The 24,984-nt window shown below is 47.4% G+C and overlaps 10 protein-coding genes across 10 annotated transcripts; 5 read left to right on the plus strand and 5 right to left on the minus strand.

Annotated features, from left to right (window-relative positions):
• Positions 1-213: 213 nt before the first annotated feature.
• On the minus strand, positions 214-4,904 carry FPOAC1_006976 (uncharacterized protein; the record flags this gene model as incomplete). The annotated part of the gene is made up of 8 exons (XM_044851449.1): positions 214-1,195; positions 1,403-2,386; positions 2,438-2,532; positions 2,609-2,655; positions 3,389-4,329; positions 4,378-4,474; positions 4,525-4,728; positions 4,784-4,904. 8 exons carry the CDS (start codon positions 4,902-4,904, stop codon positions 214-216), a joined length of 3,471 nt encoding a protein of 1,156 aa, XP_044710161.1.
• A 607-nt stretch (positions 4,905-5,511) lies between these two features.
• FPOAC1_006977 (uncharacterized protein) lies at positions 5,512-6,867 on the minus strand (the record flags this gene model as incomplete). The annotated part of the gene is made up of 1 exon (XM_044851450.1): positions 5,512-6,867. The coding sequence occupies one exon, from the start codon at positions 6,865-6,867 to the stop codon at positions 5,512-5,514; it is 1,356 nt and encodes a 451-aa protein (XP_044710162.1).
• An 894-nt stretch (positions 6,868-7,761) lies between these two features.
• Positions 7,762-8,598, plus strand: FPOAC1_006978 (uncharacterized protein; the record flags this gene model as incomplete). The annotated part of the gene is made up of 1 exon (XM_044851451.1): positions 7,762-8,598. The coding sequence occupies one exon, from the start codon at positions 7,762-7,764 to the stop codon at positions 8,596-8,598; it is 837 nt and encodes a 278-aa protein (XP_044710163.1).
• A 3,022-nt stretch (positions 8,599-11,620) lies between these two features.
• Positions 11,621-12,434, minus strand: FPOAC1_006979 (uncharacterized protein; the record flags this gene model as incomplete). Its single annotated transcript, XM_044851452.1, has 2 exons — positions 11,621-11,756; positions 12,085-12,434. The coding sequence occupies 2 exons, from the start codon at positions 12,432-12,434 to the stop codon at positions 11,621-11,623; spliced, it is 486 nt and encodes a 161-aa protein (XP_044710164.1).
• Positions 12,435-15,870: 3,436 nt separating this feature from the next.
• Positions 15,871-16,917, plus strand: FPOAC1_006980 (uncharacterized protein; the record flags this gene model as incomplete). The annotated part of the gene is made up of 1 exon (XM_044851453.1): positions 15,871-16,917. The coding sequence occupies one exon, from the start codon at positions 15,871-15,873 to the stop codon at positions 16,915-16,917; it is 1,047 nt and encodes a 348-aa protein (XP_044710165.1).
• Positions 16,918-17,297: 380 nt separating this feature from the next.
• FPOAC1_006981 (uncharacterized protein) lies at positions 17,298-18,224 on the minus strand (the record flags this gene model as incomplete). Its single annotated transcript, XM_044851454.1, has 1 exon — positions 17,298-18,224. One exon carries the CDS (start codon positions 18,222-18,224, stop codon positions 17,298-17,300), a length of 927 nt encoding a protein of 308 aa, XP_044710166.1.
• Positions 18,225-18,728: 504 nt separating this feature from the next.
• FPOAC1_006982 (uncharacterized protein) lies at positions 18,729-20,156 on the minus strand (the record flags this gene model as incomplete). The annotated part of the gene is made up of 1 exon (XM_044851455.1): positions 18,729-20,156. The coding sequence occupies one exon, from the start codon at positions 20,154-20,156 to the stop codon at positions 18,729-18,731; it is 1,428 nt and encodes a 475-aa protein (XP_044710167.1).
• A 1,355-nt stretch (positions 20,157-21,511) lies between these two features.
• FPOAC1_006983 (uncharacterized protein) lies at positions 21,512-22,321 on the plus strand (the record flags this gene model as incomplete). The annotated part of the gene is made up of 1 exon (XM_044851456.1): positions 21,512-22,321. One exon carries the CDS (start codon positions 21,512-21,514, stop codon positions 22,319-22,321), a length of 810 nt encoding a protein of 269 aa, XP_044710168.1.
• A 276-nt stretch (positions 22,322-22,597) lies between these two features.
• On the plus strand, positions 22,598-22,850 carry FPOAC1_006984 (uncharacterized protein; the record flags this gene model as incomplete). Its single annotated transcript, XM_044851457.1, has 2 exons — positions 22,598-22,619; positions 22,666-22,850. 2 exons carry the CDS (start codon positions 22,598-22,600, stop codon positions 22,848-22,850), a joined length of 207 nt encoding a protein of 68 aa, XP_044710169.1.
• Positions 22,851-23,714: 864 nt separating this feature from the next.
• Positions 23,715-24,687, plus strand: FPOAC1_006985 (uncharacterized protein; the record flags this gene model as incomplete). The annotated part of the gene is made up of 2 exons (XM_044851458.1): positions 23,715-24,216; positions 24,359-24,687. 2 exons carry the CDS (start codon positions 23,715-23,717, stop codon positions 24,685-24,687), a joined length of 831 nt encoding a protein of 276 aa, XP_044710170.1.
• Between the last annotated feature and the right edge of the window lie 297 nt (positions 24,688-24,984).

The following is a 24,984-nucleotide window of genomic DNA, read 5'->3' on the forward strand; positions in this document are numbered from 1 at the left end:
AGTAGCTTAACTCATTCATCATATTCACCAGTCGGTTTCGGGCATTGGTCAAAGATCATTGATTTTCTCTATCTTGTAGATACTTTCTGAAGTAGCATGTGTAGCTAACTTATTATCTACACCCTTCTGTATCTACTGTATCATAACAGCAGCAGAAATAGAATCCTAGCCAGCCTTAGGACACTTCAGGGCAAGTCTCGTCTTCTCGAGCTTCTACCAATCCGATAAATCGTCGTCTTCGTCACTCGACTGACTGTCTACTTGGTAGGTAACCTGGGAGACTATACTAGCCTCGTCCGTGGGAGACCGCTTACGCTTCCGCCCCGTGGCCTTCGCCTGGCGGGCCCTGACTGCAACGCGGAGCCTGGCATTGCGAGCAAACAAGACCTCACTCTTCTTTCCTTTCTTCATTTCCCACTTGACGGACCTGACAGCAGGTCTAATGTTCTTAGCCATCTGAGCTGCAAACGTCTCATCATTGACCCGGAGGAAATCTGTAGCTTCTTGGATTGTCTTGAACTGGCGAATCCAGCACAGGGTGTCCAAGCTTCCGGGGTTCGACATTAACTTCGCCACCTCAACAAAAGCGCCGACATTTCTTTTGTAAAATTCCTGCTCCGATTTACCATGTGCAGTGAAAAAGAGCCGTGCAAGCATCGAAAAAACGTGTCCAAGGATGACAGTTTGATCTCCATGGTAGTTCATCTCAGACTTAGAGAACTCATGCTCCACTACCCAGGCGTACCTGTTGAAGGGCTGGTGCCAGCGAGACTTCATTATCTCGCAGAGGCAGATTTCCAGGATCTCATGATCCATCCACTCGGGGAGATCATACTTCGAGGTTGCAGTGACTAGCCACTTCTGTACCACAAGACGCTCGACATTGTCTTGGTACGAGTTGGCCTGCTTCAGCAAAATCCATTCGACCGCCTCGTTCTGGCCAGGTCCATGGAGTCTTTGGAAATGCTGCTCCATAATGTCAGGGTCAATATGCCAGTTCAGGAATATTCCCACATGGCATGTCCAATGCAGGTTGATTGCCGCACTCATCGTACTGACGTTGCCGACAAAAACGTCAAGGTCCGAATCCGGGTCGTTCCACTGGTTCATAATGCCTTGGCAGGCGGTAGCATCGTCTGATGCTCGGGTGGTGACTGCAACATAGCCATAGTGTACCAGAAGAGACGTGACAACACTAAACTATTGTTAGCAATTATTTCATCATTGCAATGACGAGCAGAGGGAGAAGAAATCAAGAATCTTATCATGTACATGATGAAGCAGCTCGTCATGTAGATGATAAGATTATCGAAAGTAAATGGAAAGCAGAAGGAATAATCTTATCATGTACCGAATAAAGCCTCTTTATTCGGTACATGATAAGATTATTGGCAAGACTTACTTTTGTATCCAAAGTGTATCCACCATGAGCAGAACACGATTTCCGTCCTGACGCACATGTTTCTCCAAAAGCTGTAGGACCCGAATCATAGTGGGACATTTGTAAGCTAGCCACAAGACTAATCTTTCCCGGTAGTTTTCGGCCATCAAGCCAAAGTCGTCCATGATACAGTGGTAGATGTAGTGAAGTCCCCCGTTGTGCGTGATCTTTAGTAGCTCCTTGATGTGGTCGACGGTCTGCTGACCAGACCCAGAACCCTCAGCATCGTCGTTTCTGCTGTGTGTCATGGAGAGTGCATGCGCCGGATCGGAAAACCGTGACGTGAGTTCCGACTTACTCCCAAAGAATGGGGGCTTCTGATTGTCTAGCATCCTGGCCGTGCGGCGATCAAATGCCGAGATGACGCCAGCTCGATGATCCCAAAGGTTCATGATGACATTGGCATCAGGAACCGCATCGTCGTCGAAATCGGAAATCTTCTGTGCATGCAAGATGCCTCGGCTCAGCACAAATTTGCCATCGGGGGTTTCGCTGTCCAAGTAACACTCCTCCACTCGAATAGTCGACAGCGGCATGCCTTCTCGAGAGTGATTGATCATACCACTGATACAAGTGTGCAGTGGAGCCAATTGAGAGCCAATATCGATCAAGATTGCCTCATGGTCAACGATCGGATGAAAGAGTTCCAAATGCTCCTGGAGGATCTCTAGTCCTGTCCTTGATATAGGGGGGAGGTCGTCATCGCCAAAATGATCATGGATGCTTTCGGCGAGGTTGATAGAGCCCACGCTGTTCAAGATAGCTTCTTGAACATCGAGGGTGTCTTTGGCATCCAAGGGATGCAGGTATTGGGGTAACTCTTCCGGCGTCTCGCCACATAGGTGTCGTCGCAATTGTCGATCGTCAAATTCCTCCTGCTGTTTCTCCCTCTCCCTTCTTTGCTCCCTATCTGCGCTGTTGAAATGCCAAACTCTCAGAGTAAGGCTTTCACGTTTGGCGGCAAACTTCTTGTCCTTCTAGGCCTGGAAGCTCAACCCATCCATGTCGTGCGTCTCGTCGTTGATATTCTCGGCATTGCTGAGAGGGACTCCGTCAGTCTCCATGCTCTGGGCCTCGGCCATCGTCCTAAGCTGAAGTTCGCATGTTAGTTACCGTACTCATAATCTTATCATGTACCGAATAAGTAGCCAGAGCCATAGGTCGTACCTTCGAAGGCAGTGTTGTTAGACGGTCTCTTGGGTTGACGCGAACAGCTGTGAGAGCGTGAGGAATGAAGAAAGGAAGAAAAGAAGGAAGAGGAAGTGGAAGAGAAGAGGGAGGGTATATCGAAATCCTCACCGCCTCCAGATTCTGCTTGATCTATTACTCACCGCCCGATTCTGCCGTCTTGACCGCCTTTGCTCTTTACGTCATGGCGATAAACTAGATAATCTAGCTGATAAGATATCTCGGCCCGAGTTATCCCGAAATCGGGTCTTCTCATCACCATTTCGACGACATTTTTGGTTCAGAACCTCATTTACATATCATATTTGACATCATGAGTTAGATCGCAATACCTCCCTTGGAAAGTTTTCAAAATCTATATGTCAAACTATGTATGTATAATACTGTACATACAAAATTTGGAATTAAATCCAGTGGTCATGTTCGAATAACGTCAAGGTCTGACCTCAAGGTGATTTGCTCCAGGTTAAGTGACCCATTTAGTCTAGACACTTGTGAGAATGAATTGTTAACGCAACTTCAAATACAAAAGCATATTTATTGTTTAACTAGAACATTTTGATATAAATTCTACCTAGTAAGGCCACTTGAAAGAAGTAGAAATATTGATCGAAAAAGGCTTCGGCTCTGTCAAAGACTCAACTCTTCCAAGCAAGTGCTCAAGCTGTCTGAAAGCCGCAGGAGGCGCATACTGGGGTACCATATGACCACTCGTCTTAACAGTAGCAAGAGTAAATCCTCTCTCCGAGTGTACCTCACCTTGTACACTGCCACCAGCCCAGTTCTCAGTATTCAACGCAGTGTTGTTGATAATAGGCACAACAAACTCTTCGCTCGGTGCCTTTTGAAATCCTTGCTTGCCATTCCATGTGAGTCCCTGTACCGCCAAAGCTGTCGTGTTGGATGTGATGATGTAGTCTGCCATGCCAGAGCCGATGATGACATTGTTGGTCTTCTCAACGAGAGTTTGGAATTTCTTCTCGTGTTCGGCTGGGTCATAGTGTGGGTCGTCATTGATGAAGACGGGACCAGAACAGGATGTCCAGTTCTTGGGTGCAGCAGGGGCATGAATAGCCTTTCGCACTTCAGGGATGTTGAAGTAGATTGTTGCACCCGGGGGATTATACTCGACTGATGGAAACCCAAGGATATCCCATAGCACGGGACAGGTGTCCTGGACGTGATAGACATTGAAGCATGGGTTGATTACGGGGATGATCTCGTCAAAGTGAGAAGTAATGTCACAACCCTTGGTCTGAACAGCCTTCCACGGTTTTGATGGAGGAGGATACGTCAAATGCGCTTCGCGGTACTTGTCCAGCCCACATTTCTCGTTATCATTGTCAAGGATCTTCTTGTTCTTGTTGGGAATCGCAAAGACACTTTCCCAATGTCTGAAGAATGCTGGAAAAGCTGCCTTATCGAGGTGAAGCTCGTCGGCGTACGGCATGACAGGATCATAGTACAAGGCGCCTTGAACATCGTAATACTCCTTGTCTTTCTTGTCAAGCATTGCAGCGCCGACATAGGGAACATAGACACCAGCGTAGGATTCGCCAGTCACGTAAAGTTTCTTGCCTTGGAGGCTGAAAGTGTCGACGAAATTCTTCCACCATTTGACGAATTCGTCTGCTGTCTGGGTATTGTTGTGGGCTGTAACATGACCAGTCGAAAAGCCTGTGCCAATGGGATATTCGACCCTTAGTGTTGTTAGAGTACGGAATTAAAATGGGAAGATGAGGAATTACCAAATGACATTAGCTAGTTTATGCCATGACCATGCATTGGGGACAGGCTTGTATGTTCCGTACTGCCATTTGAAAGGACCATTCTCTTGTATGAAGCCTGGACAGCTCATTAGTATTTTGAAGCAATCCGGGAAAAGGCAAAGTCACCTTCTAAAGACGAGCATCCTGGACCACCATTGAACCAAATGACAACATCATCCTTGCCAGCTGGGTTGACAGTTGGAAAGAACCAGTAGAAGAACTTTGGGTCTTTGGAGCCGGTCTTTTTCAAATCGACTGGGATCTGTCCAGCATAGCTCTCACCGACATCAAACGAAATCTCGGGGATGCCCTTTGGCTCAATATAGTATTCTTTTGCAGGTAAGTTAATATCAATGTCATCTATTGTATGGTTGCAATGACTTACGAGAGGTCTTTGAGTTGTAGTACTGAGTGTTGGCTGGCTTATTAGATCGTTGGTCAATAGTAGAGGCATTTGTCAGAGCGACAAGGCCAAAAGCTCTGAAAAGCAATGTTTTCAAGCCCATATTGGAGAAATTATTTAGCAATCTCGAAGACAGAGGAAACTTGAAGAAAACCAGGTGAGAAAAGAGTCCAATATCATGATATTTATTGCCGGTCTCTATCACGCTAAGAATCATCTTGAGTCCTGACATGTTAATTGCTTATCATGATTCTCCAGGAACTTTTGATACCTATGTCATTGACTTTTCTCCTGTTCCACAGCTCGACCCTTGTTGCAGCGTTGATCCTTTCGTGACAGGCAAACCGAGGACGGATGTTCGGCATATGGATTACACACGCCTTCCTAATGCGGCCATTTGCGGGGCTGACCATCATAAGTTCTGTAGACAAAGGATCTTTCAAGAAGTGAGATAAGACGATTTTTGATCCAATTGCCCAGCCGGGAATTAACTATACTGTCGATCTACCAAGTTTGGAGTTACAACAACTTGGCAATTTTACAGCATGTCGGTTTTTTTAACCCAAAATATCAGAATGAGTTTCCCCAACAGGCGTAGAAATTAGTCTTAGTCTTAGGGCGTAGAAATGAATATCCTAAGCAATATCAGTCCAAGGAGCGTAAACTGATCCACTAATCTAATTTTGTCTCTTATGCTTCACCTTGTTAATCTATTCATTATCAGAATCGTCAGAACTATCAGAACTATCATAGTCATCAGAATCTTCCCCTCTCAATTCTTTCATCCTCTGTACAGATTTCACCCCGGCCGCCTCTACCAAGGCCCGAGTCACTTCGTAGCGAGGCTCTTGATCATACTGTTCCTCCTCTGTCTCGGGGCCGATTGTCAAGATGCTCTCAACGTCATGTCCGATCTCCTCAACGAAACCAAGCAACTGATTCCTCTTCACATATTTCCTCCCCCAATAACGCGTCGATTTCCGGACTTCTTCATGCTGGATGTTCTTATCCTCTTGTTTCCCGGTCCACGCAGTACGAAGAATTGCGTTGAGAAATGTCCACCAGATGTAACGAGACCGAGGTCGGAAATCAGTCCTGAATTTCAGCTTGCGCTCATGCAAGTCAAGTAGGCGCGAAAATCCCATTGGGCCGAATTCGTAAAGTTCCTTAGTAACCTCAGGGTGATTCTTATCAACGACCATGACCTTGTACTCCTTTGGTGTCATCTCCTCCCATTCCTTGCTCCTTTTCTGTCGTATGGTTTCGTCATTCAGGGGTAGATCAGGTTCGGTAGGGTTAAGGTCAATGTCCGGTACAATGACAATTAGGCCCTTATCGAGGGCCTGTTCGACAAACTTGTGTAGGAAAATGCCGTTCCGAGGGGAGAAAAGCTCTTTAGCAGCACCGTTTCCAAAAATCTCATCCATAAAGGCCGATTGAGACCAAGGAAACAAATGGGCAGCGTTTGTGTTCTCGCTATCACCCCATTTGTGACGAATCGGGTCCCATCGCATTTTGGTGCTTTTAGCATCAGGGCAGTAGACATTCCACATTGCGGTACACATGTTGGACTGAGCAGAATTGTTCCTTTGGCCTTGCCCTCGGGGCATGTCGAACCCCCCTACCCCGGATGTTGGAGATAGTCGTAGAAATGTCTCGCGTGTACATCGAGACTTCTGCTTGCTCACAGTCTTCTCCCACTGAGTCCATATGTCGTGTTGCAACTTGAGTTCCTGGGCTATCGGTTGCTCGTACCACTTCTCGTCATCAAACTTGATAAGATTGATCTGAGAATCCAACTGGACTTTTTGGATGTTTAGCCGGGATATCTGCAGGTACCTCTCCCAACAGTCGTCGCCCGTTTCGCGCTTGACAGCCTTTCGAGCATTGTGCAGTTTGGATCCAACGATGCACTGCAATTCCTCCAAACGCTGCCAGTCGGTGTCTGCAAACTCCCGATCCCACGATTCGGTCCTCCGACTCCCGGTGGCTAGCGCGATGTGGCCAGGCTGAAGGGCCGCAGTCGAATAGCGTAGGCTGTCTCTAATTTCTCTTTGGACCGGCATTGTGTTGTACGGGAGCTACGAAAGCGGTTAGCAATGTGCAACAAAGGACCGGAATTGACTGACTTTGATCAAGGGTTGGAAGAGGAAGAAGTTGCTGCTGCCTGTACGGCTCGACAGAAGCTTCCTTTATAACCGATATCATAAAGTTTAGGCCGTATGAGTCTCGCATGTGATGGAAAACCTAATCTTAAGAGAAACCTTGACTTGATGATATGTTGGAAATTTGATTTGCGGCAACATATTAACCTTGGTCGAGAACCTTGAAGAGGCCGAGAAGACGAAAGCTTAAGCCGCCAAAAAGAATAAACAAGTGCGGGGGACGTGATTTTATCATTTTGATGATAATTCGAATGCTGCTTTAGAGTCGCCCAGTTTCAATTTGGGAAAACAAAGGGGGCTTGATGTAAAGAGAACAACCTTGACGGGTCAGAAAGGAAGGAAGACAAAGGTTACACAAGCGAGGTTGGCCTTACCGTTGAGGTGTGAAAGATAGTTAATGCCTAAGGCAAAAGGAAAACCTAGTAGGACAGTAGTCTGTGTCCTTGGGAAGGGAGACCTGCATAGGTAGTGCTAACAGCGACCAACTTGGGCGGCACGTAGGGCAAGTTAATTGGCTACAACTCCTGGTAGATGCAAGTCCAACATCAGAGACCAAATTTTACAGCGCGTATACTCACACTTCTCCTTTTTAAAAACTGCCCGTTCCGCCAGCCAGGGCACGGCATCGCTGAGTCCCTTGGGTAATTGTATTGTCTCGCGCTCCAGGTCCTCCCAGACTCCAGTCTTTCACCTCGGTGCACCATCCAGTTCTCAAGAGCTCCTGTTCGATCACGCCTGAGTACCTCCTTACCAACCCCCAGCCATCTCCTATCGCCTCAACACTGCTTCTCTGCAATGGTTATCCCTCGAGAAAGAAACACTAACGTTCGGCTTCTCGCATGTCTTGTCTACGACGGCGACGACACGGACGATAGCGATTATCGATTCCTCGTCGACGGTCAACATGTGAAGTACATATCCACAGCGCCAGGCACGTTTCGCGAAGCCGAGGAAGACCGTACTTTCGAGCCCATCCTACTTAGCGAGCTCCTCCCACCATTTCCAACTGGAGATTGGAACAACGGTCACGTAGCTAGGGACCCCGAGACGGGGAAGGCTACCTTTGTCAGGACCGAGACAGTACAACTTGCCGGGGTAAAGAACTGTTGGCATACCGTGAAGCTCAACGAGCTGGAATTCACGCAACAAGAGCGAGTGAGGCAAAGAGTCCACGCCTCGACACATCCCGAAGTTAACGGCGGCAAACCCGTGCTCATCAAACTCGCGGTCTGGCCCTGGGAAATCCCCTCCATTGAGATTGAGACGGCCGCCTACCAATGGATCAGTGACAGCGGAGTCGGTCCTAAATTTCTGGGTCATCTAACAGAGGGAAAAGATGGCCGCGTGGTTGGTTTCGTCGCTGAGTGGGTGGAAGGCGCAAGAGCCGCCGGGCCTGAGGACATTGACGACTGCAAGAAGGCTCTGGGCCGGTTGCATGAGCTCGGTATCAAGCTTGGCGACGTCAACAAACATAACTTTCTTGTGCGGGATGGTCATGACGTGGTTCTGGTAGACTTTGAGACGGCGAAGCGGGACTGTTCGCCTTTGGAACTCGAGGACGAGATGAGCACCCTTAAGAGTAGCCTTGAAGACACTAGTTTCCGGGGTGGAGTGGCACCCGTTTATGAATGACAGAACCAGGACATGCAAGCCGGTATGAGCTTGGGGGTTGGTGGGCGTTGGAACATTGGCTCTTGCAAAGACAATGCGGTATTTTGAAGCAGTGATGCCCAATCAGCTAAATCTGCGTCACATGTATTGATGATGAACTGACTCGCATCCTGCCCAGTGAGATTCTGAGATAAGTTAAAAGGCTTAAGCCATAAATTATTTCTTGGAAAATCCTCGTGAAGATATTCTGATGCCTTTGTGGCGTCAAGAAGTGGTGGAATAGGTTCACGTGGAAAAGCTGAGTACAACGCTTCACTGATGGAATATGGGAAACAATTCAAGCAATACATGTCATAGCGGAAGCATAAGAGACGAAATTAGTAGGACAATGTATTATTATTAAACCATAGACTTAGGCCATTTTGGTTTATCACGTAAAGTTAAGAAATTATGTTATTTTTAACTCAAGCCTTGTTTTCTCGTCCAACTCATCATCAGAACTTTCCTCTTCTAAAGCTTCGTTGACCTTCTGTCCTCCGTCCCGACCGCCTCTACCAAGGCGTTAATAAGGTACTTCAAAACCAGGATACTTCTTGTAAAGCCCATGCAATAGGTCATCGTACCGCCTGGGTCCCTGCCCAGTGTCGCTGTTGTTTTTCTCTCTGTCGTCTCTTTCGTTTTCATTATCACCGTTACCATTGCCCTTATTGTCTTTGCCATTAGGCTTAATAACATGGCCTATGCTTGCGCGGTAGACAAGAGGTAAAGACTAGAATAGTTTGTTCAGCGTTGCGTCTCGGGTCATAATCGCTATCTGACTCGTCGTCAGCAATGCTTGGTGCACGTGAGACCCGCGATACATAGTGTACAGCAGGTACAAGTGATAGCTCTTGGTTATGTCGTTCATATTGAGGACTTATTGTCAAAATGCTCTCGACGTCATGTCCATTTACTCCACAAATCGAAGACCGAGGTTTTTCGAGACGACCTCATAATTTGGGATATAGGATGTATTGGTAGAGTTCCAGGTGGCGACAGCCAGTGCAAAACCCTGCCTTGAACTCTAGTTTCTCCCGGTCGCCGAGTTTAAGAGCTTGTCGGTGTGCTCTGGCTGTAACCTGTGTAGGATAAGACGAATGACGGAGGCAATGAATCAATGAAGGTTTCTTCAGTCTTCAGGTCTTTGGCGGCGGCTTCAGGCTGTAGGGACCGAGTTTTTACTGAACGAAACTTGGCTTGCAAGTTAACAAGTCGAAGTTATGGGTATTGAACTGCTGTGGACACTAATAATTAGTCTTTTGTGGCGAATCAGATACCAATCCACTTACAGAGGCTACATTAGCCAGAGTCATAGGAGTCCGGGGCATCCAAATATTGTAAACAGAGTTATGATGTCCTTCAATGCCACCAGGTGGCCTCGCTCTGAGAAATACGGAACGTAACACGTTGCTGGAAATGGATTTTTAGTTCACCTCTATTTTTGTTGCCAGTCTGTTGTTGACGTGAACAGACATGTCCATGAAGAGGGGCCATAGGTGTTCAGAAACCTCCACTAGACACATACATAGACAGGCGGAGAGAGAGAAAGATGCCCTGGATTGACATACTGACAACAGTCTTGCTCCACGGTATTACATTCATCAGCAGAATGAAGAAGTTCGGGGTACTCGGCGGCGCCGCTCTTTGCGGGGTCGCGTGAAGACGATTCCCCCGTTCGCACCCCATTGGGCTACTTCATCGCGGTTCCTGGGAGAGACGTCGGAAGCACTGGTATATTCAGATGGGCTGGGATCCAATAGCAGCTTTCTTCGCACCTTGTACCGTTTGTAGAAGAATGCGTTGAAATCTGGTCAATAGCCACAGCGGCCAACAAGGCCTTGAGCAGGATGGGCAATGCTGTGCTTTGAGACACACAATAGTGAGAGATTGTGCCTATGCTACCCAACATTGACAGATGAACCGCGAACAATTGAAGATAATCGAGCTCTCATTGAGAGTGCTGAGAGAGTCTTCCCAAGACCCTGCAGGTCATCAAGGATCATTCCCTTGGATAACATAACAGTCCTTATCGCCTTCCCTTAAGGACAGATGAGCGGCCACAATATGGAGACTTGCGAGCCGACCATGGCTAGCTAGAACACCTAGACCAGGGTTTTCAATAAAAGGTCACTTCACACAAGCGAGCCGACCATGTGACAGAAACTTGGGAAGCCTTTGCAGGCATTTGCTAAGGATTCTGCTGGAGACGTGGCTGTCGTCTCCACAGCCGTTTTCACTACATCGGGCGCAGCAAACGTCGGGACCGCCTTAGCAGAAAGACAAAAGCAAGTCTATCGTCCATGTTGTCCAGCGATGCAATATGTTGTGAACATTGGATAATTCAAGGTCATTCGTGGGTAAAAAGGGGTCGTCGACCAAGTTGATGTATTCAAGTCGAAGTTGGTACTCGTCGAGTAGATTCAGCTCTGCCACAGGAAATCATTATAGGATCAATCCGCGTTTTTGCCGCTTTTCAGTGACACAGCATGGACACCTATCTTGAACGGCCGCTGCTTGCTCTGAAGTTGTGCTCTAAGATCCTAGGGTGCCTTCCGACTGAGATGCGTTTAGCTGCTCGGAGAATCAGGTCGGTGTTCTGCTTCCAAAACAGTTGTTCATCCTTAGACTGAGTGAGAAGACAACATGGGATGATCAAAAAGATGTGGCCAAGGAGTTCAATGTGATATTAGTTCGTCGCCGGTATTGCCTTCGGCTTCAAGGGATCATGCAGGGGTTGGCGGCCACATGCTGAGATCAACAAGGGGGATCGCACTTGAAAGGTGTCCAATCTCAGTGAATACTTTGCCGGAGCCACGCGATTGAAAGGAGCTTGGTGGACTTCTAGGACTCCGTGGAATTTAGAGGGCACAAATGCTAGAGTTCGGGTTCTCCGTCATCGCCTTGGTATATGCGTTAAAACGCTTCAGCTTCGAGTTGCTCTTCCTGTGTTTTCTTCTCCAACTATTTTTGCTTCTTTCCAGAATCAAAAGGGAAAATGGTCTGGTTAGGGATGTCCATTGTAGGTGGGCGCCGCTTCATCGATCTTGAATTTCGGATCGGCATAGCCAAGCCATTCGCAGTTGCCATTGATAGCTGGCTTTCGCGTTGTGAGATCCTTGCTTCCGTCGCGACCTTGCGAACTTGAACGGCATGGATCAAAATGAAACGAATGGGATCATTGCGTATAATCTTGTTATTGTTGGAATATGGACATATGGTATAAGGGTATTTCGCTCGAAGACGGTGCCAAGTCGTGGGGTCCAAGGCCGGGTTGTTGATTCAAGGACCACCTTTACCACATCAATAGGAGACGGCAGGGCGGTTGTGATTCTGTTATTCCTATTGTCTCGGAAATTGGCCGCTTTCCTGTGATTCTACGACAAGATGATTGCAGCATGAATTGCTTTCAGGTTGTATTTTATATAGGCTGTGCGAATCATTTTCTCGATCTTGTCTGCGCAGGCTAACCGTATTAACAGGGTGCTCTGAAGATCCGACGTATATGGTTCCGCGTATAAGAGCTGGGAAGCCAGGATATTCTCCAGCGCTGCTACCAGGGTATCTCCTGATCGATCCGAATATCCGGCCTCGTCCTCCGTCGTGTCGGGATTGGCACCGCGCTCCAGCAGGAACACGACTGTCTCAGACCGCATTCGAAAAAGAGTCTCTCGAAGAGGACGGCAACCACCCACAGCGTAAAAAGATGAATTGGACCATCTATGGTAGCCCAAGTCTTGTCTTGGGCGCAAAAGGCGTCGACCGAATCTCTGAGCCGCTGCCTTACTTGTGAAGGGATAGGCATCGCGAGGGAGACGCATAGGCTTGGGGAAGTTGTTCAATTCATGACCTCCACTCATCAATCTCATCCGTGTCCTGGGTCTCCTGAATATATTCCTGGTGGGGATAGCAGACAAGGCTTCACAGGACGTGCTGATCGGATCTGCTTCTAATCACGTTCGGGGGTAGGCGGATGACGAATGGAACTATAACATTAGCAAAAGAAACGATATCGTCTCAAAGAGACTATCGGCAGTAGTTGACTCACAAGTGACATCAATACGGCCCATAAACACCCGGAAGTTTATAAGTGACGTCGATCGTTTGTGCTAAAAGATTGAAAAACTTCTCAGGTACAGGGTGATCCTAGATATTGATTGAGGTTGGGTTCCAAGGGGTGTACCGCACAACCAACACTGTCATAAGGCGATAACCCAGATCGCCATACAAGGAATGGATGTGTAGAAGTGTTGGCACGAACTGCAGAAGCTAACAGATAGTCCTGGGGGGGGCGGTCCGTGTTTGTAACCTATGAGCAGCAGAAAAATTAGCCTCCACGTCTAGGGTATAAGAATAAATAGCCAGAGATGTCTCTTGTTGAAAAGCATAAACTGGCCTGATGAAATCATTGAAGGGAGACTAACTGGCAAGTAATAAGAATCACCCAGTCTATAAACGTCTGGGACTCTGAGAAATGGCAATATCAAGCGAGAGCAGCAGAATTGTGTTTTCGCTGGAAAGACATGGGCCAAGTAGACAGACTTAAGTTGCTTGTTGGTTTCTAGGCCTCAAATCTCTTTCGTCGTTCTTCGTAAGTCTCTTCGGATTGTTCAGAAGTGGGTCCTGAGACATGTCCAGGTAAATCCACCACTTGTCGTCCTCGGGAATTTCCTCGACACCATGTAGGCTCGCATGATCATGGAAACTCCCATCGCGCGTCCCGGTTGGTTTGCGAGGGACGGGGGGCAGTTCTGTGTCTTGGTTGCTCGGGTGCATTGGTCTATATACATGACTTCGTTTGAGGTATCGTCCTAAGATCAATTCCGCTGGTTAATTATCACAACATTGAATGAGCAGAACATGGAGGTAATAAACTCACAAAGGGTGACATTTCGTGCAAGGGTGTTCGTGTTGCGACAGTGGTGTACTCAAATGGTGCAGATAGTTGTGAGAGGGACCAGAAAGATTGGCCGTTGTAGATGAAAGCAACTTGTGGTTTGTTGGTGACCTGGGAACGGCAAAACTTCAGTATCCAATCGTTAGAATGCTATACTAGACAGCCTAAAAGTCCCGTTATAAAGAGAGTAAACTGACCTAATATATTTCCCACTTCTGCTTCCTTCGGCGTGCAAGTCATTGATCTCAACACCACCTTGAGAAACAAACACGAATATATAAACTCCTCTCTGTTGGACAAGCTTCCACTGGTGTTGCATTCACCGTTAGACCGGCTCATGCCATGTATGAGGCTGATGGGATAAGGAACGGCAAAATCGTCGTGATCGGATGAGAGGCCTATGAAAATGTTTAGCGATATCGAGCGAAAAGGAACCGAGGAACGGGGATGACTGACTGGACTCTCATATCTCGTTTGATCATTCCAGAGATGACCTCGAAAGTATATATTGAGGGATGGAGTATCAAGGAGTGTTGCCGTGCCTGCAGCTCAAAGAACTTTGATCAACGGCAGAATAGAGTTCAGTCATTGCCATGTTGACAGCAAGGCAATTGCTCAACAGGCTTGAAGAGGACAAGCTGAGGAAGAAACGATGGGAATGAGAGGCGGCGGTTCAATGTAGTCTGGTCTGAAGTGTAGTGCGGCGGAAGTTGAACCGAGACCCGCTAACGAATCAGCGTTGACGCTGTAAGTCAGCAAGTGATAAACATCAACGCGCTACTGGCCAGTGTAATTAGCGTTGAATTTAGTGGAAGACACACCATAACCCACTGAAAGAAGAAGATTGACCCTCGAGAAATCGAAGCTGTCGTGACCTCTCTGCAAGAGGCCGAACAAGAAGAAGAGGTAGAAGAAAAGACGTGCTGTCAAAGGATTCATGATGGCGAGCCATACAAGTCCAAGTAATCGTAAAGAAAACCGGCCTTGTCTACAGGATGAAGGAAGAGAGATCAGGTCCTCGGAGGGAGAAATCCTCTTACTTTATAGCTAAAAACATCAATGCACTTGCCGTCTGCCTTCCAAGGCAGCCATCGCTTGTCTGGCATTTTGTTGTTTTCAGGTAAATCTACATTATTTGCGTAGATGCCTGCTGACAACTACGTCTTGAATGACAAAGTCACCATGGACAGTGCATGAAACTGTGAAAACAGCAGTGCTTGGTCCAAGTGCCGGAGAAAGAGCTCCAGTGATACCTATTGATTGGAGAAATAAAAGTTTGTTCTTGTCAAATGATCCATATTCAATGATGCCGTGAGTAACTATTTATCTTTGCCAGTGTACTCTTATACCTTGTGCCACAAGAAATGCCTTGGTTATCTGGAAAACTAAACACTTGAGGCAGAAGAGATGGATTTTTAACTGTTCACACTTGGCACACGTGAATTCTACGGAAAGGTTTCTGAGCCCTACCTTTGGAACCCAAACTTCTTGCCGAGAAGGCTATCACTCTGAATCAAATATTGTTTAGTAAATATCCTAAAGTCATTCATTTTCACGCTCTGAATCTTAGCATCCACTGTTTCTGTGCGTTGTCCGCTTACGGAGAAGTTTAATTCCATTGTAGAGAGGCAAGGCAAGAATGTTCACATTCTTACATACGTTAATAAGGAAGAAAGGCGGGAGCAAGATGTCGCAACTTCTTGACTACCAGTATCATCTGTTGTTAGTCGAGCCATCGCGTAATTATAATATTCTGCCCATCATCTGCCCTTCAAACCATTTGTCGATACAATCTCGAGCCATGTTGCCTATTCTCATCTGGTTATTCTTAAAGTTATCTCCCAGCAACTAACTTTCCGATAACCACACAACGAAAAAGCAAATGCCAGTGATCAATATGGAAGCGACTGAGCCCTATGTTTTGAGTTATGGAATAAATATCTGTGTTGTTGTCTTTCTAGTAGCCGCTTCTTTCTCTTTCATCCCTCCCTCAACCACCAGCTTTGCCAAACACCTTCACAATCGCCGCCCAAACAATCAACCGACAACTTGGAAGCTGACATTTCTGTTATCCATAACCTATCAGCATGGGCCTCCGACAGATCCCCGACCCCAACATCTGGGGGGTATGTCAGCCATTTCAAGGCTCTAGTGCGAGCACATCAGCATTGAAAGATAGATTTTCTCTTCTGCAAAGTCGACTGCTGATCAAACGGCAAAGGCTCGGCCGTGGGACTGTGCTAAGTGATGATGAGCATTGGGAAATCTGCATGCATGTTTCCCGGATCAACATCCAATTAGCCCAGTTTAGGTCACAGATTAGACTAAGACTATTTACTTCCCCTCATCAAAGATACCAAATGTGGTATGGCCTACCGGAGGCCCATGCCCTTAAGCTGCAGTATGACAGCTGGACACAGTGGGAGAAACTGATGAGGAGACAAAAGTCAAGAGTCCACAAACGCCTTACCAGTCGCGACACGTTTAAACGATTGTTCGGAACATCGGAAACTCACATGGGCCTGCTTAGCACTGGTGGTGAGTGGGGTATAATGTTTTCCAAAATGTTGGACGAGTATTGTCCTGGGCATATCAATCAAGACTTGCGCTGGGATCCAATTCTCGGACGGTGGGATCGTGTAATCATTACACAGCCTGCCCAACTCTTTCCCCGGTCTGAAGAAGCCTTCATGAATGCCATTTTCACTGGCAAAGGTGAAGTAGACGAAATCTATTCCCCCAAAAACGGGCTTTTCACACACACGGATATCAAGGAGGCACTCGATAAGGGATACATCGCTATCGTACCGGACATTGACCTCCAACCGATCGAACCTTGGCGCCGTTTTAACCACGCCGAGTTTCGAAAAGTCAAAACTTGGGAAGAGAAGCATGTGAAAGATTACAAGGTCATAGTTATCGACAAGCAACACAAAGAGGTCATGCAGCAATCGATCGACTCCTTTCCCAAAAAAAAGGACGACATCCGCCTTATTGATCTACACAACCGAAAACTGAACTTTAGGACTGAATTCCGGCCTCGGGAACGATACATCTGGTGGATGTTCCTAAATGCAATCCTTCATACACATTGGAGAGACAAATTGAGGGCCCCGCACGTACAACAGGAACTGCGGAAGTATACACGTTACTGGGGAAGAGATGGCAAGTACGTCAAGAAGAACCAGTTGCTTGGGATTGCGAACGAACTCGGCCGCGACGTCGCAAGTCTTGTGACGGACGGGCTCGGGGAAGTCGATGGCGAGAGAATCAGCTTTGAAGCAGTTCACGCCCTGGTGGAAGCAGCTGCGGTAAAGTCCGTAAAGGAAATCAATGATTCGTTGCAAAACGGGGATGCAGATGACTCCGATGACACTGAATACGGGGAAATGATGCTTTTTGATTAATGTACTGGAAACCAGTCCCCTCAGACAATAATCTAGTCTAGATGGCAATCCTGATGATTCTATATCTTATACTTGAACATCTTACCTTACCTACTACTATTATATCATTGTCTCAGAGTCTTACCTGTTGCTGCCTGAATTAGAAACTTAAATATCTTCAAATTCCTTGCTCTTGTCGTGAGATTCCCCGACCCTATTATCGACTGGGGAGAGCCTTCATTGGTAGTTAATATTGTGTAAATCCTGGGATCGTTATGAAAGATCCTGTTCTGTAGCCTGCTTATATATGTTGAATAGTCAAGCTATTAATCGCCAATTCTCCTTTAAATATAAAACCCAAATATCCCAAATCATTAAAATGTCCAAATCGCTTATGTGTATCATGCCTCGCTCATCTGCTTCAGAAGTTGTTTTTGAAACTCATACTTCTTCTCTCTCCGGTTATTCTCTCTTCTTCGAAACTCATCTCTGCGTCTCCTTTCCGCTCTTGTTGTAAGCAACCGTCCTTGAGGACTCTCCCAGTCAAGAGGTACTTCTTGGAAGAGGATGGGTGTCCAGACTGGTAGTAGACGCTTTCCGTAGTGACCGTTTGATGCAGGGAGGATGTTCCATGTTTCGTCGGTTTGGATGTCGCGACGCTCGACGGGTACAAAAGCGGATGGTTCTGGGGGGTTGACTTTTAGGTATGACACCTTTCTATCTCGATCAGAGCGCCACTCTCGGTACTCGATTTCCGCATGCGTCGCTTGTTCGTCGTTCAAGTCGAGAGCGTATTCTTCCTGCCCGTCCAATAGCGGCGGCTGTGGTTGGGTGGCATATTTCGGCTCCCATTCTCTAAGCTTGGTGTGGCATTTTTCCAGCGCTGACCAATGTCGCTCAAGAGCCTTGACCCTCGAGTGAAGATCATGAGGCTCATCAGGAATAGGAGCTCTTCGTCCACCTCTTCGCGCAATAGCGCTAATGGTATCTCTAATATCCGTCTCGCGGAGGACCAACCAGGTCAAATCGCGTCGCGTTTCAAGACTGTGCAGCAGCTTGGAGCAAAGGTTGTAATCGTCGCCGGGCAAAGATGTCGGAACCATCAAATCGCGCAGGGTACGGTCGATGTAGCGGACTTCGCAGAGGGTATTTTCGAGTCGCGCATCGTTGGGAATATCTCTAAATGGATTGCAGCGCTCGAGAAATGCGCTCCCCACGCGTGCGCTGGAGTCGGGGTCTATGAGGGGTTTAAGGTTGATGATTCGCCCCGCAGGTATGGGGACGCTGCGGGCCTTGAAGACGTTGAGAAAGCCTCGGATGGCGCTCATGATGCATTTTGTGACAGAAGGAACATTTAAGGAGAGTGTGAAATAAGAATGAAAAGAAAAAAGGCAAAGAGAAAGAGGAGGGGGACTTGGGAATAAAAAGAGGTAAAGATAGGAGTAAGATACTTGTTTCTAAAAGCCTCTCTTTTGAGAGATGACGGGGGAAATGCTGGGCGCTGGCTTCATCCTTGTCGCATTCCGTTTTGCTCCGCTTGTACCTTTTTCAATGAGATTCGGACATTGCCGCGTGCTTTGACCAAGGAAATAAAAGTCGGTGTATTAAGACAACTCATCATTTAAAACAAGACTTCCCTGCAATACTATCCAGGAGTTTTCTGTCAGTTATTCTGAACAAATTCCCTCAACTTTTGAGTGTTCAACCATCTCGAAAAAATGGATCGACACTACATGCAACGAATTCGTACAGGCACACACAACTTCCCCGCGAAAACAGGTCCCCGTACCAAGCCACTTTTAGGCTTGGGGGCTTCAGGCTTGGGGGCTTATTCACCATCGAGCCCGATTTTCCTCTTCGTACAATCGATACGTGTAACCACTCCATTCATCTTGCAAAGATTCGGCGTTGATCCTGCTTCTCGTTCCCTGACCTTCAATTCTTCGGGCGCGGAATGCAAGAGATTGATGGTCAAGACATCCATTGATGCGACCGTTGCCAAGAAATTCCATCCATCCAGTGTTGTCGTTACCATAAATAACAGGTCCCTGATCTTCACGACCCCGCCATGTAAAATCGAGTCTGGCGTGAGATGATCTCATCGGGCGCTCGTCGAAGCACAGCACGCCTTCGTACACTCCTAGATTAAATCGTCCCCAGAGTTGATTGCCAGCAAGTGTGAGAGTCAACTCCAAATCGTCGAGATCGTAATGGCTCCACTGCTCTGTAACATCGCTCGAGACAATTGTGTAGTCACCGTTGAGCAAGCCTAAAGGCGCGAGATTGTCATCGTCGTCTTGGTCGCTTTCGTAGCCGTACCTCGGAGAGTCTCCGTCGGAGTAGTCGTCTTGATCTGGAAATTCCGAATATGGGGGTGGAGCTTCATCAAAGTCGTCCCGTTGGACGGGGATACGGCCCCGGGCCGCAAAGGCGCCGCTTCGTCGCGCTGTCTGCCGCGGTATGGCTGGTTCCGAGGCACTTGCACTTGCACTTGCTGCTGCGTTGCGGCCGGGTCCCCGAGCCATGCCTCCCCTACCACTACAACGCGCGGTTTCTTTAAGTCGTGGCTTTGCTGGCGTTGTGGATTCCTTCGCTGGTTTCGCTGGAGCTTTCGTCGTGGCCTTTGTCGTGGTCGTAGTCTTGGTCGTAGTCGTTGTCTTTACTGTGGTTGTGGTCTTTGCGGTCGCTTTTGCTGGCGCTTTCGGTGGGGCTTTTGCTTTCGGTGCAGCGGTCTTGGGCGCTGATGCTTTAGGCGCTGTAGCCTTTGGCGTTGCTGTCTTTGCTTTCTTAACGGCAGCGGTATTATCGTTGTCGCTTGCCTTTCGTTTTGTTCCCGCTGCACTCTTCGTCTCTGTTTTCGCGACCGGTGCCTTTGCAGCAGGTTTACTGCTTGTCGCGCCCTTTTTGGCTTCCCGGTCGTTCTTCGTCCATTCTTTCTTGAGCTTGGTCTCAAGCTTGCTCACATTTGCAGGTACCTTCAGGTCACCCGCATTAACAGCATCAAAGAGACGCATGCGCGCGACCGCCTTGGTCTTTGAAGGCTGGAGTCCATAGTGGATGAGTTGGGCTTCGAACCAGTGCGCAGGGTGGTCCTTGTCGTTGCCCGAGGTGAAGTGTTCCTTGAGCTCGGTAGCTGTGGCGCGTCGATGGCGGTTTTGGCCTGAAGCTTGGGCGAAAAAAACACCTTCGGCGAATGCGAAACCGTCTTCTGCGATCGGAGGTGCTCCTGCCCAAGAGCTAGTAGCGGGTACCTTGGGCATCGTGAGCAAAAAATGTCGCGTGTTTTGAAGACGTGGTTGATTGCGTGTCAATGAGGGGCGATCTGGAGATTGCTGTCGCATGAAGGTATCGTCACTGCCTCAGGTGCTAAAATTGCTTTTTAGGGGTTGGGTTGCACAGTTCCCACTCTTGACGGACACTGGCAGTGCAGTTTCGTTTTTATTCCTATGCACAAAATAATGTCTCTTTGTACAAATGATGCTAAATATTCCTTTATCTGTAGATCTGTCATTGATCCGAAATTACTAACTAACTAGGCCTGGTATTTGTTTGTACTGAGATGGTGCAACAGTTAATTAATAACTGTGTATTTCCCTCGATTTTGCCCACCCTCCCACCCTAGTTCGGCGATACTGTCAATGACCCGTTTTCTTTTTTATCATTTAAAGGTTATTTAAGAAGAATAATTGAGACGAAGATTGGACTGGTCGAAATGAGTTAATAGAATGAGCCCACATAATAGATCTAGGGTAATTAGTTGCACCATCATTGTGAGTTAGTAGCCTAGAAAGAATTGCAAAGCTAATCCTGCCGAACTGATTATCAGCTTAAACGCTAAACGACACCATCCTCAGACACGTCAATTTACACGAACAGTTAGTCCAGGCCCAGTCTTTGTCGACGTGAAGTATCTCATCCGGGCCTTCAAACTTCATCGCCACAAAGAAGATCACGCCAGTCAAATCAGCGAAGAATAGAACCAGTCCAACTGGAGGCGCTGGTACAGACGTGCAGTTGCCTGAGTGATGCTCTGGACTTCTATTCTAAGGTACCAGTCTTAGAAGTTTATTAACACGTGGAGTTTATATCACAAAATTTACTTTTAGGATACAGGAGACTGTAGCCCTGTGAAAAGTGCAAAAGTATGAGCCAGTCAATTTGCCGTAAAGAGCTTCTTCTGTAGATACAGTTTTCTCCTATAAACGAAGGAGCAGCAAAAGGTTAAACTGATAGTGTTGTTTTTGTTTGTTTCTGTCACTGAAGCTTTAGTCCAGGCTTTCTCAATTCACTCTAAATTTGCAACAATGGAGGTCAATCTGTCCACACAGATCAAACTTTTTTTTTAACAAATCTTCAAAAATCTCATCAATACTAGGTTTTCCAACACAGGATGACTCTGCTTGAACTCTATCGTCGGGTATAAAGGAAGCCTCTGCCAATCCGTACAAGACAGCAAGAACTCTTCTCTCTTTCAACCTCGATCAACTACCAAGTCAACAACGCCACTGTCCAAGACATTGACTCGTCACCGATCAACCCACCAAGAGTACAGGCTCTTACATTCCAAGATCTAAATCGTTTATATTGCTTGTCTACACAAGCCCATATTCTCAATATGAGAAACCAATTTCTCACTTTGTTGGCAGTTTCTACATCTGTCAATGCCACAAACCCTTCTCTCGTTCCTCGTCAGTATTGCGATCCAGGCCATAAATTATGCGCCGGTGGCTGCGTTCCATCTTCCTATACTTGCTGCGCCCCTGCTATTGTGGGTGCATGTCGACCTGGAACTTACTGCTACACCGGCCAGGACAACAGACCTGGCTGTTGCCCTATCGGTGATACCTGCCTCATGGGCGGTAGTAAGTCTTCTGATAAGCCCACTGCTACTGCGGATGAGCTTGCTAACACCAATGAAGAACCTGGTACCGTCGACGATGGAAAAGGTGGTCCCCTCGACAACTCAGGTTTGAACGAGGACATAGACTTGAACCCTGCGGACTATGGACCTGGAGGCCGGTACATAGGCCACGGAAATTCAGATCCGTCTACAGACTATGGACCTCCAGACCAGTACAACAACAACGGAGCTTCAGATCAGTATGGCGGCGGTGGCTACGGGCCACCAGACCAGTACAACAACAATGGAGCTTCAGACCAGTACGGTGGTGGTGGCTACGGACAGTCAGACTACAGCAACAACGGAGCTTCAGACCAGTACGGTGGCGGCGGCTACGGACAGTCAGACCAGTACAGCAACAACGGAGCCTCAGATCAGTACGGCGGCTACGGACAACCAGACCAGTCCGGCGACTATGGTTATAGTGAAGATACTGGCGAATATGAAGATCATGCAGTTGCCAGTAACCGAATCGACGGCACTGTCGCCTATCTCGTGGCGATCGCTATAGCTCTCCTCCTTTGAACGGGAGATATCTCGGGCTAATGAATGGTTGGTGGTAGAGGTGGCAGATTGGGATCTCGAATCGATTTTACAAATGTGTTCTTTTGATTAGGTGGAAATTGTTAACGGAAAACTTAAATCTTGTCTACAGCTTCAGCAAGCTTTTGTGTTTATCTATAAACGTTAGGGCTGGATACATAAAACCTAGCTTTGGCTTATCTATCTTGTAATTGATAGTGTTGTCTTCTTTGACTTCTTTAATTAGCATAAAATATCTTTCTGTCCCCAAATCTTATTATGAGCGTGACAATATCCCAGAGTACAACTTGAGCCACCCAGGTCGAGTTTGCCTTGTGGCAATACAGACAGCTGGACTTTCACTGAAGAGGAGATACTTGTGATCACGCCAAAGGTCGATGGTTACTTCACTTGCGCCAGTCTCGACGTCCTCGTTATTCATGCCTATGGTGTTGGAGATTATGAAACCTCGAAACTTCAGACCTATGTCGACATAGCGAAGAATGCCGGAAAGAAGCTTATCATGCAGTAATGGGGTGCGTGGTACACAAATGCTTTTAACAACGACTGTAACAGCGGATCTCCACTATACACAAGCGCCCGAGACGCCAATATCAAGGAATTCACCGTTGGGGTATTAGAAAAATTGGCCACTGGAAGCATAAGAGATGAAATTAGTAGGCCACTTTATGCTCCTTAGACTATAGCTCTTAGACTATTTATTTTTATAACCTAAGACTTAAGAGGTTTATTTTTCTGCTACCCACTGGTGCCCAGATCGACGCTTCCGGAATCCCCTGGTTTTACTGGCATATTGTTCCCAACCTGGGTGCCTTAGGCCCCCACTTCCTATAGGTAGCCTGACCCTCTCGGGACCCTGCTAGCTTCCTCATACAATCACATACCTCTATTGGCCACACCTACTACTTTACAGGTTATGCGCCCTCGCGCGCTTCCGCGCGTTTGAGAAAGCTGCTCTTTTATATGCGTTTCTCTATTATTTCGAAATCCCGATCAGAATCGGATTATTTTCGAGCTTTTTAGCCCATTTTCACCAAGCCCGGCAGGAGAAGATCCGCCGCAGCAATAGAGCCCGTTGCCAACCCACAAAAACGCACAACACAACAGACCTAGCTTTCAAAGGCAGGCTGATTCTTTATGAAGCACTTGCATCGTAAGGTTGAAGAGCAGGCAACTTAGGTATATCAACCATTTATCGAGCGGCTCGTGGTAGACAAGTGGATGATTACTGCATCCTCACAATGCGGCCTGCCTGCCTGAGTGGATAGAAGACGAAATTCTTGAGATTACTCTCTGCGAGGTTATGAAATCCATATGCCAACAGCCATTTAACCGTTACGCTTGGAACGTTGAACGGCAATTCTCAAAGTCCGACATGAAATACCATGGAGATCACATTACCATTCTAGGACATATTTTTTCCATGCTTGCCCGCCTTTTCTTGGGTACCCACGACGAAACAGACCAGACGTTCTTCAAAGACCACATTGACGCTATTGCCGAAACCGCCAAGCGATTGTCAACTCCAGGCAGCGGCGTTTGTCAATTTGAAACAGTTGAGGAGGCCGAGAATTACCTCAAATTTGACGATGCCTCGTTTGCGCACCAATTGGTCAAGATCATACGGCCTGTCATGAAGGACGTCAAGAAGGAACTCGACTCAGGGGAAAACCAGGATCTCCTAACTCGTGCCGGCAAATGCCGCGCGGAAACCAGGGCCCGACGAGAGAAAGCCCAAGTCCCCAAAGTCGAGGATCTCGAGAATGAGTTGGCTGAATTCGAGGAATTTGAAATGGATTTCGAAGATGAAGAAGAAGCCATGGATGACGAGTGTGACGACGAGGACGAAGATGGTACTGACGATGGTGCTGGCGATGGTGCTGGAGGTGGAGGTGGAGGTGGCTAGCGGGTAGCAGAAATAATGACCTCCTAAGTCTTAGGTTACAAAAACAAATAGCCTAAGAGCTATAGTCTAAGGAGCATAAAGTGGCCCACTAATTTAGTCTCTTATGCTCGCAGCGGCCAATTTTTCTGATACCCTGAGGGGTGGAGGTGGAGGAAGTGCTCGAGGGTCAAAGCGCAAGCGGCCTAACGAAGACAATGGCAAACAAGCCAGTCCAGCCCACAGAGAGGAGCCTAGGAAAAGGACACTTCGTTCTTCTAGTTCTAGTTGTGCTTCTGCCGGAGCCTCTACTGCTCCCAGTACTGTCGGAACTGATCCTGTTGGCAGGAAGCCTGGCAAGATTAAAATCAAGGTACCAAGTTCTAAGACCGGGGGAAAGGCAAAGGGAAAGGGAAAGAAGGCGCCTTTGAGCGCCGAGACAGCCCATCCCGAGGATGACGAGTGAACTTAGAGGTAGTTACAGTAGACTAAGAACAGCGGCTTAGACTAATAGTTAGTTACCTTACTAGACAATAGTAGCAGCCATGCTGACCTCTGCAAACAATTTGTCCCTGAACTCATTGCATAGCCTTGACAGTCTATTCCGTGACCCAAAGAGTGGCTTACAAGGGAAAGAGTTCACCTGCGGATGGATTTGGAGTATCCTTATGTGGTTTCTGAGCTAATCTGGTCAGAGCAACGGTGATATCTTCTTGAAAAGAAGCTTTTTAGACACGCTTTTGGGTTTTTGTTGTTGTAGTCA

Source organism: Fusarium poae, chromosome 2 (assembly GCF_019609905.1).
Source record: "Fusarium poae strain DAOMC 252244 chromosome 2, whole genome shotgun sequence".
In the NCBI taxonomy this organism is placed as follows: Eukaryota; Fungi; Ascomycota; class Sordariomycetes; order Hypocreales; family Nectriaceae; genus Fusarium; species Fusarium poae.